General features: G+C 43.7%; 1 protein-coding gene across 1 annotated transcript; it reads left to right on the forward strand.

The window, feature by feature from the left end:
- The first annotated feature begins 3,131 nt into the window (after window positions 1-3,131).
- On the forward strand, window positions 3,132-9,908 carry LOC127571273 (extracellular calcium-sensing receptor-like). The gene is made up of 5 exons (XM_052017513.1): window positions 3,132-3,416; window positions 4,624-5,457; window positions 6,374-6,601; window positions 8,781-8,904; window positions 9,001-9,908. Exons 1-5 carry the CDS (start codon window positions 3,159-3,161, stop codon window positions 9,906-9,908), a joined length of 2,352 nt encoding a protein of 783 aa, XP_051873473.1. The 5' UTR covers window positions 3,132-3,158.
- Window positions 9,909-11,227: the final 1,319 nt, after the last annotated feature.

An 11,227-nucleotide genomic window follows, 5' to 3' on the forward strand; every position in this document is an offset into this window, starting at 1 on the left:
ACGCACGGACTCATCTGTAAGCGTCGAGCAAGAGCCAGTTTGTCTGATTTAGCCAAAGATGGAGACATCATCCTTGGCGGAATATTTACCGTGCATTTGGATCCGATTTACGACTTCCATACATTCACCTTTACCCCGAAAAATACTGGGTGCAAAAGGTGAGTCTAGATCATGTAGACTAGCACTTGTTTATCACCCAGTGTCGTAGACAGCGCTGTTACCCATTGAGTAGATCTTTGAATTCGAGAGCCAATTATCATCTGACAAGTTTGCGTCTTGTTTATATTTGTCCTTTAGTATTACTGTTGCAGGGTGGTGGAATAGTACTTTTAACATTGTACATCAACGTGAAATGGTTGAATTAACGTTCACTGACGGACTCTTCTCTTCACAAAAATATGTGTTTGTTCTTTTGCTCTTTGATTGTCACTCTTCGATTTCAAAATTCGCGGCACAAAGAACGGAAGAGTACACATGTTATCTTTCTCCATCATAAGGTTGCAGGAAACAACATGACCACAAATGACTGATTCAGGCTTCCAGCTCAGAAATCCAGGTAAAACACTATGAATATTTTGCAGGCTGGCATTGCACCTTCTCCGGGGATCGGACTTGCTGAGGTCCCCCAGCGCCTGATTTGGAACTCTGTAGTCATATGAAAGAGGATATTCAATCGTCTGCCTAACAGAAGGTTCTGCAATGGTCGGTTCTGAACTAGTTCACTGTAATGCTGGGTTTTCTATGAGGAGTGTTTTGTATATTGCAAATACGACACTATCTGAGCTGGAATCTGGAGTGAAAATAAAACGAGGGGCTGGAGGAACTCAAGGGGTCAGGCAGCATCTGTGGATGGAAATGGGCAGTCGACGTTTGGGGTCGAGACCCTTCATCTGTACCAGATCCTGCCTGACCCGCTGAGTTCCTCCAGCAGTTCGTATTTGTTAAATAACGATGCCATTCATCAAGGTATATGGGAGAGATTTCAACAGCGCTTCGGTGGAATCTAAAAGGGCCGAACAGTTCACAGGAACGGGGTTCTGTGGTAACCCGGGGAGGACCTGTAATCTCATTCGTTAGTTACTTCCTGAGGCTGTGGAGACGGTGACTACAAGGCAAGACTCTACAGCATTGATTCTGAAATACGAGGGCTATTGTAACGATTTTATTCGGGGCTACAAAATGTAAATATAAAGCGGAGACCAAGTTTACGTGCTCTCCTATAAATATGAACTGAATTCGCTTTGGCAATGGGACACTAAAGCATCAACGATCGTCTGTTTTTATTGACATGATGCCAATTATCTGGCAAAACCGAATGAGAATCCGAAAGAACGTGTCCCCTTTTCATGTGGAAATATCTGATGTTCTCACCACGTTAGATTGATTCTTGTTTGTTTGCCAATTAAGTCATTCAACACAAAAACATAAGAAAAAGAAACAAGAGTCGGCCATTCGATCCATCGCGTCTACCCCCGCCATTCATTGGAATAATGTTGACTTTTTAATCTCAGCACCTCTTTCCGAAGTGATCTAGAATTTCTGAAAATGTGTCCATTTCCGGCTTGAATATAGTCAGGAGCTCAGTATTGACAGCTTTCTAAGGATTCTCCACCCTTTGCGAAAAATCCTCTTATCTAAGTAATGAAAGGCCAGTCCCTTACTTTGAGATTGTGACTCATTGTTCCACACATCCTAGCCACTATTTTGGAACTGAAAGCCTATGGATGTGGATGGAAAAATGCAAACTAATTCTGATCAAGGGTCTTTAGCCCGAAACCCGAACCAGTTTCTCTACCCACAGATGCTGCCTGACCTGCTGATTGTTACCAGCATTTTTTGCTTTTGTTGCAGATTCCGTTGTCTGCGCTTTTCTAAATTATCAATTACTTCATAATTATATTGCCTGATAATTGTGTCAGTTTCTGAATAGTTTACATTACCGTTTCACCTTCCATTTTAATTGGCCGGGAATGGAATCTTTGTTGCAAGTCGTAGTATCATGGAATCATTGGAAGTCGCAGTGGAGAAAAGAGGCCTTTCGGCCCACCTTTTCCATGCGGATCGCGGTGTCTATCCACGTAATCCCATTAGCTTCTGTGTCCTCCATTCAAGTACCTGTCTGAATGCATTTCAAACGTTGTAAATGTATCTGTTTCATACAATTCCTCTTCATGATTATGAAAGGCAGTATCAGCTACAAAGAACATTGAACCAGATGGCCTTAACATGTCTTTTTATTTTCAGATTATTTGATGCTATTGGTGGAGAGTAGGCTGCTTAAAACGTGCATCACTCTTTGCACATTAATATGCTTTTATCTGATTCCTTTTGTTGCGACTATCTGTATTTAAATTTAAATAACATCACCCAAATGTAATGCAGTCTGAAGGAAAATGTTCAAAAATATTGGCGAAAATTAGTGGAAGATGGCCAAGTATATTTCTATTATAATCTATGGAGTGTCCATCCTTGACACTTTAAATTATTATATTTGGGTGCATATGATCTGCAGTCAACGTCACCGGAATATTACACCTCTGAAGGATGTTTCCGATCACTTTGCTGTCAATAAGGTCACTACGATTATTACAGAGCGAAGACAAAACGTCTAAAGCGATCTTTATCGTCTGAGAACAGAAAATACCATCCCCGTACTTGAGAGGTCGGCTGTATATTACATTGATAATTACATTAATTATTTTGACAATCATTGGGCTTTCCTACCTATCCTGCTCCTGTGGGGTCCGGTGAATCCTCTGTACTGTGAGTTGGATCGCATTTCATTTCTTACGCAGGTAGGTGGTGAAATATCAACTCTCAGTGTGCGTCCGGAGCCCAGGTCAGTGCTGGGAAAACCGGAGGGCAGGAAGGTGGGTAGGGGTGTAGCCGGAGCTGAAACATGGAGGCTGAAACCTACAGAGATGCTGTTATATCCTCCGTGATATACGCGTTTTTGTTATCCGCGGGGTATGTACCATTTTCTGCGCGAATAACGGGGGATTGGAGTGTTTTTTTATTGATCATCAACAATAAGAAAATGATTACATTTTAAATATTTGATGTGATAGCAGTTTGATTAGGAATCTGCAAACTCTTTTCACATCCTCTTTTATTGATCCAACAGTTTTGAGTTTGCAGACTTCCGATTGGCGCAGACCATGATTTTTGCCATTGAGGAAATAAACCGGAATGAAAACCTCCTGCCGAGAATCACACTCGGGTATCAGATCCACGATGACTGCTCGTCCTCAGCAATTGCATCGAAAGCAGCTCTCGCTTTGATCAACGGAGAAGAAGAATTAATTGAATCTCCGGAATGTAGAAGTTCCACCAACGTCGCTGCCATTGTTGGCTGTGCTCTTTCTACAAACTCCATCGTAACAGCAAGGACAATCGGACTCTTCGGGATTCCGCTGGTAATGTGTCAGATATTTGACTGCATTTTCATTATGGCGATAAGGTCACCTCATTAGCACGGACACAAACGTACAATCCTATGTCAGGGCTGAGTTGAAATAAGGGTGTGTCTTATTTTAAGGTAATAGTAAAGTCATATCTATTGTAGATCTTGTGATTTTACAATAGCTGAATGCCGCCAGAACGCCATTCAATATAATGAACTGTGGAGATTTTAAACTAGCCTTTGTTAAATTTTGTTGTAATAGGTAAGTATTTAATGCACCGTTTGCAAATTATGCTAATAATTCCTGTTAATGATGTAAATTGGTAAATTGGTTTATTATAATCACATGTACCGAGGTACAGTGAAAAACCTTGTTTTGCATGCCATCCATACAGTAATGTATGCATATGAATATCCAGGTAGTACAAGGGAACAATCAAAAACAAAATGCAGAATAAAGTGTTACAGTTACAGAGAAAAAGCAGTTAGGCAGGCGATAAGGTGCAAGGCCACAACGAGATTGATTGTGAGGGCAAGAGTGCATCTTAACGTGCAAGAGTTCCGTTCAATAGTCTTAAAACAGCGGGTGAAGTTGTCTTTGAGCTGGTGGAATGGCTTCTGTATCTTCAGCCCGATCGGAGGGGTAGAACAGAGAAGGTCTGGGATGATGGGGTCTTTGATTTTATTGCCTGCTTTACCGATGTAGCAAGTGGTGTAGACATGGACGGGAGGCTGGTTTTCGTGTTGTGCTGAGCTGCGTTCACAATTCTTTGCAGTTTCTTATGGTCTCGGGCAGAGCATTTTCCACACCAAGTCGTGATGCATGAGATAGGTGAGGTTCAGCGCGGACATGCCAAATTTCTTTAGCCTCCAGAGGAATTACAGTTTCTGGTGCACTTCTTGGCCATAGCATCAATGTGGTTGGAACAGGAGAGGCTATTGGTGATGTTCACTCCCAGGAACGCGAAGCGTTCAACCATCTCAACATCAGCACCATTAATGTAAACAGAGGCATGTTCACCGTCCCGCTTCCTAAGGTCAATGACCATATTTTTTGTTTTGCTGACATTGAGCGAAAGACTGTTTCATCTCTGTTGTATATTCAATGTTACAGTTAAGTACAAGCATAAATCTATTCACAAGGAAACGCCAGCGGTACAATAGTCATTTAGAGTTAAAAACTGATGCCGGAAGTCATTTATTTCCCACTTTCTCCACAGGTTAGTTATTTCTCCACCTGCTCCTGCCTCAGCGATAAGCAAGAATACCCCACATTTTTTAGAACTATACCCAGCGACGAGTACCAGTCTAAAATTCTCGCTGAACTGGTGAGAACCTTTGGCTGGACTTGGATTGGAACCATTCGAAGTAACACCGATTACGGTAATCTCGGAATGCAGGAATTTGTGGAACACGTGGAAAAGTTAGGGGTTTGCATTGCCTACTCCGAGTCATTTTACAGGACCGACCCGGCAGAAAAAATCAGCAAAATTGTCCAGGTGATTAAACAGGCGTCCACTAAAGTGGTGGTAGCCTTTGTCCATGTTGGTGATATGCGAATCCTGTTGAACGAAATCTGGCGTCAAAATGTAACCGGTATACAATGGATTGGGAGTGAAGGGTGGGTGACAGAAAATCTTCTCCCGCCTGACGAAAGAGCAATTTATCTCGCCGGGACAATCGGTCCGGCAACCCGCAGGACAGAGATCGCTGACCTCAGAGATTATCTTCATAAAGTCCATCCTTCGAACTTCCCTGGCAACAGTATGGTGACGGAGTTTTGGGAAACATTATTCACCTGCTCTTTTACCACAGATAATATGACAAGTCCGGGGAATTCCCCAGTTCACGTTCGGCAATGCACAGGGAAGGAGCAGACGGAAGGGATAGAAAATGCCTACCTTCCGGCGATAATGGACGGGGCTTCTTACCACGTGTATAAAGCGGTCTACTCCATCGCTCACGCCCTCCACGATCTGCTGACCTGTGTAGAAGGCAACGGGCCCTTTGTGAATAACACATGTGCAAATATTTCAAATTTTGAACCGTGGCAGGTAGGCATGTAGTTCTTTTGCTGAAGCAAGCACCTCATTGACAATGCGGATCAGTATGACTACAGTTTGAAACTTACATTGCTCATTTTCATGTGCGAGTAATCAACTACCGGCCAGTATATGTTAGCACCTAACCCTGTTTGTGGTAGTCAAAACTTTATTCTCAGAGAATGGATTAAAATGTTTAACATGTCAATGGGAAAAGCTGGGGCGGGGGGGGGGGTGGTCTCTAATATGCACGGATTAAAACTCCGCCAATAACGGAGTGATTCTTGTTTGGATCATTTGCAGAGGGTGTTGGCCGAAATATGAAGCAGGGGTGCGGGTATAACTCTCCTGCCCTCCGTATAATAACTACATGTGGCCTTTATTCCTGTTTAATTTGGTGGACGGCACCTTCTGAGAGGCTGTACATCCGAGCGGGTAGCACTCACTCGGTTTTCAGTGGAGTGCAGGCCTAGATGACGTATTCGTGTCTCTAGACTGGATATTCAACGAACAGATTCTTATTCAGTGGTGGTACCCAGTGAGCCATGGCGCAATATCAGTCCTTGAAACTCCTTCTAGAAAATATACACTATACTGATGCCCCTCCTCCAATATCAATAACAAAAAAAAATATCTGGGGGAAATTAACGGGTCAGGCAGCTTCTGTGGATGGAAGTAGAAGGTCGATCCATTTTTCTCCACAGATGCTGCCTGACCCGTTCAGTTCCACCAGGAGTTTGATTTTTTTTTAACCTAGATCCCAGCATCTACAATCTCTTGCGTCTCCAATATACTTTTAAAGTGGGTAAATATCCCGCAGTAGATTTCAATCATTTACGTTCACAGTGAATTTGAACGTCTGTATTTGTGTGCACCGAATCCACGGGCCGAGCTAAAGGCTGGTCTCCGTTGCTTTATTCCTCGCTAGTTGCTCCACTACCTCCGCATGGTGAATTTCACAGCGAAGACAGGAGAAACGGTATATTTTGATGAAAATGGTGACCCGGTGCCAAGATACGAATTCGTGAACTTGCAGAAGAATTTGAAGGGTACAGTTGACATTGTAAACATTGGGTATTATGATGGTTCGGCTCCGCCAGGGCGCGAACTAACGATGAATATCAGGGATATCGTGTGGAGCACGACGGAAAATACGGTATGCCTCTTCGTTTACCATGGATTTGCGTCGGTAAAATGGAACATAGTTGTATGCTTGGGATATGGATGATATTGAAGATGAGGCATTCAGTACACATGACTTACACTCCCCGCTTCTAATATAGTCGCAGTTCCACAGGAATGCGCTCATTACTTTGTCAACTGTTTTTTTTTCAGTTTTAGACGACTTTAGATGTATCCTCATGTCACGATAAACCCAGGTAATGGGTGGGAGATGAGGGGCTTCGTTGCGAAGGGGAGTCTTCGTATAAAAACAGAGGAGACAATGCACGAGCGTCAGGTTGTGAAATGGATCAAAGTCGAAGTTAAAAGTCAAAGTCGAGTTTGTTGTCATATGCACAAGTACATGTATACACAGGTGCAATGAAAAATCTCCGTGCAGCAGAATCACAGGCTCATAGCATCAGATAAGCAGCATTCACAAGAAAAATATAAATTAAACATAAATGATACACAATCGTTACAAGAAAGAACCAAATTAGAACAAAAAAAAACAAAGTGCGTTTTTGTGCAAAGTGACTGAAGTGGTCATATTGTTGCTGAACTGTTGTGATTAGGGTTTGACGGTTGGTTCAAGAAACGAATGGTTGAAGGGAGGCAGCTGTTCTTGAAGCTGGTGGTGTGGGACTTCAGGCTTCTGCACCTCCTGCGAGACGATGGCATGGGGAATCTTTGTAGAACATAGAACGTAGAACAATTACACCACAATTTAGGCGTTTTGGCCCGCAAAGCTGTGCCGAACATGTCCCTACCCTAGAAATTACTAGGCTTACCCATAGCCCTCTATTTTACTCAGCTCCATGTACCTATCTAACAGTCTCTTGAAAGACCCTATCGTATCAACCTCCACCACCATTTCCGGCAGCCTATTCCACGCATTGTGGATGGATGTTGTCTTCGTGAGGTACTCCTCCTGTAGATAGAGTCTATGTACTGGTGGGAGATATCTAAGTCAAGGCCGATCTAGAAAGTGGAACTCGCTATGATAAGTAATAGGTGAGACGAACTATTTAATGTGTTCAATTGTTCTCCTCATCGAGCTTCATCAACATTATATAAAAAGAGGTTGTTGTGGAACATTAAGAGCTTCATGGAGCGGTCTGGACCGTTTCGGTACCTGACAGTCTGTGTAATTCCATGCAAAGTGCTCGAAATACGTGAAGTTGTTGCTAACTCTTCTGACATCCGCCACCTCACCGGCCCAAATTGGATGTTAAGGAGGCTGAACAGCTTACAAAAAATCTCTAAATGTGAGATTGGGAATGAAAGAAAATCTAAGTGTCCAGTGAATGTTGAACTAAGATAATTCTGGGAAACATTTTATATGAAGGAAGTGAAGCCACAAAAGGGGGTTGATAGAAATGGTACTTGGGGCTTTTCTCCTCACAGCAGAGAAGATGAATCCTTGGGTTCGAAATCAAGAATCATACACCTAAGATAAATGAATAAGGAACGACAATGTGGCGCGAGGAGTGGAGCTGATTCCTCATAGATCCAGCGACACGGATTCAATGCTGACCACCCGTGCTGACTGTGTGGAGTTTACACGTTCTCCCTGTCACTACGTGGGTTCGTGCTCCGGTTTTTTTTACAATGTGCAGTTTGTTTGATAAATTGCTCCCAGTGTGTGGGTGAGTGCTGGAATGCGGGTGCAGAGATGATGGGAATGTGGGAAGATAAACAAAGTTATTCGTTTGATGGTGGCTTGTAATGTACTGTGATGCTTCTACATAAAGCTAATTTTTAGAACATTTATTGACTGGGTACATATGCCCATGAAAATAAACGTGAAATTGAATTTGAACTTGATTTCTATATAAAACAAGATGACCCACACATCCCCTTTAAACTCCCCTCCTCTCAACTTAAATGCATGCCGTCCAGTATTTGACAGGTCTAACCTGGGAAAAATATTCTGACTGTCTGCCCTATGCCTCTCAAAATTTATAATTTTGAGCGGGAATATATCAAATGTCCAGTCAATGTTGAACCAAACTTGATAGACCTTTACAATTTCGTAACGCTTTGAAGGAAACACTTGCCGTGTTCGGCGGAAAACTGTGGATTGGGAATAATCTTGGAACAGATATTCCTGTGCACAGTCATATTATGGGCTTGTGAAATGGATACCATTAGGATGTTTTCTGTTGCTTCAGATCCCACAAGCACTTTGCTCAGAACCCTGTCTTCCTGGAACAAGAAAAGTAAGTCGAAAGGGGCAACCGATTTGTTGTTTTGACTGTGCGGAGTGCGCCGATGGTGAGATCAGCAACACCACTGGTAAGTGCACAGCTGTACAGCAGTTGTCTCCGGATTCCGCAGTTCTGTGGGCGCGAGCGTTTCCGTATTAAACATTAGATCTCATTATTTTTCTAGATTCCACGGATTGTATCAAGTGTCCGTCGGAATACTGGTCCAATCAGCCAAAAACTCAATGTGTTCTCAAGAAGGTTGAGTTTCTTTCCTTTGGAGAAGTTCTGGGCTTTGTATTAGTGACTCTTGCTGCAGTGGGAGTGTGTTTTACATTGGTCACTGCTGCGATTTTCTACCGGTATCGAGAAACTCCCATGGTCAAAGCGAACAACTCCGAGCTCAGCTTCCTGCTTCTCTTCGCACTGATGCTTTGCTTCATCTGCTCACTCACCTTCATTGGAGAACCATCCGGCTGGTCTTGCATGTTGCGCCGCACGGTTTTCGGAGTTGTCTTCGTCCTCTGCATTTCCTGCATTTTGGGCAAAACCATTCTTGTCGTGGTTGCCTTTAAAGCAACTCTCCCCAACAGCAGCGTGATGAACTGGTTCGGACCCGCACAGCAACGCCTGGGCGTGTTCATCCTTACCTTTTTGCAAGGTGTAGTTTGCGTTGTCTGGCTTAGTGTGTCACCTCCCTACCCCCTGAAAAACATGAGCTATTACAGAGACATCATCATTCTGGAATGTGATGTAGGCTCATTGACCGCCTTTTACTTCGTGTCGGCCTATATTGCCCTGTTGTCCATTGTGTGTTTAGTACTTGCTTTCCTTGCCCGGAAACTTCCGGACAGTTTCAACGACGCCAAGTACATCACCTTCAGCATGTTGATCTTCTGTGCCGTCTGGATAACTTTTATTCCAGTTTATGTGAGCTCTCCTGGGAAGTACACCGTGGCTGTAGAAGTGTTTGCTATCTGGGCATCAAGCTTTGGTTTGCTCGTCTGTATTTTTGCACCGAAATGTTACATTATCTTATTGAAGCCGGAAAGTAACACGAAGAAACATATGATGGCGAAGGCGACTTCACTATAAGCACTCGCGTCCCTTTGTGTCATTGCCGTGTCAGTGTGTGTAATCCTTGTTTATTAAAGAAGCTTTGTTTCACTTTTTATGTATCAATTTTTATTAAGTCAAGGCAAACGGGTTCTAATTTCTACTATTCTTTAATAGCTCAGATCACTCTGATATTGTCCTGGTCGCTTCTGACGCTGTTCCCCGCCGCTCCAAATACACAACTGGCGCTGATACCGCGACCTTTCAGCGAACCGGAGCCGTAGTCAGTTGCGGGTGGTCCGTGGCGGCGGGAACTAAAGATCCCCCTACAGACGGCCCTGGTTCAGAGCAACTGCGTTAACGAGAAGGAGACACACGCGACTGCAGAAGCTTTTGTCTCGATCCAAAATATCGACTGACCATTTCCCTCCACAGATGCTGCCTGACCCGCTGAGTTCCTCCAGCGTCTTCGTGTGCAGCACAAGAGACTGAAGATGCTGGAATCTGGAGTAAAACAACTAAACCGCTGGAGGAACTCAGATGGTCGAGCAGCAACTACGGAGGGAAAGGAATGATTTTATTTGTGTTTACTGCCATTCATTCCACAATCGCCATGCCACCATTTGCTTCCATTATAAACGTATTGCTGGCTTTCCGCAGTTTTCCATTATTCTGATTTCTTTTTCGGTGGGTCTCGGATCGTTGATTAAAGTGACTGCATTGCGTTTGCTTTTTCTTTGGGGGGGGGGGGGTTGCGTGAGCAGTTCTCACGTTTGGTTATCGTGTGGCATCTGAATTTCAATAACACCCAGTTGAGCTCTACATAAAACATCCATACTCCAGAACTGACAATCCGCTGTTGGCTAATTTGTTGTATGATGACACTACGCCCCATTAACCTGGCTCAGATCTGGTTACACAAGAGGTTGTCCGACGATTCTTTGAAAGAAATGTAACGCCGCTAGTAGTAACTGCGCCGCCGTGGGTTTCCGCACACACATCAGATCCTACAAAAAAAAAGCAGAAAATGCTGGATATCTTACCCACAGTCAAGCAGCATCTGTGGAAGCAGAAAGCGGTCAACGTTCTGGGTCAGCATCCCTTCCTCAGAACTGCAAGAGCGGATGGGTTACATTTTGCAGGACAGTGCCGGCGGAGGAGTGAGGTGTGAGACAGAAAGACTATATGGAGATTGGTTAAGACATTCGGACGATAAGGTTTATGAACCCTGACGTTTAGGGAGGCATTTTAATAAAAGGACGAGAAAGAAGTAATAAGGAAACAGGATAATGGGAAACGACGCGACAGCAGTTTACATGCATGTGGAAAATTAAGTGTTCATTGCAGAGGCTTGTGAA

Source organism: Pristis pectinata, chromosome 6, assembly GCF_009764475.1.
Source record: "Pristis pectinata isolate sPriPec2 chromosome 6, sPriPec2.1.pri, whole genome shotgun sequence".
NCBI lineage: Eukaryota > Metazoa > Chordata > Chondrichthyes > Rhinopristiformes > Pristidae > Pristis > Pristis pectinata.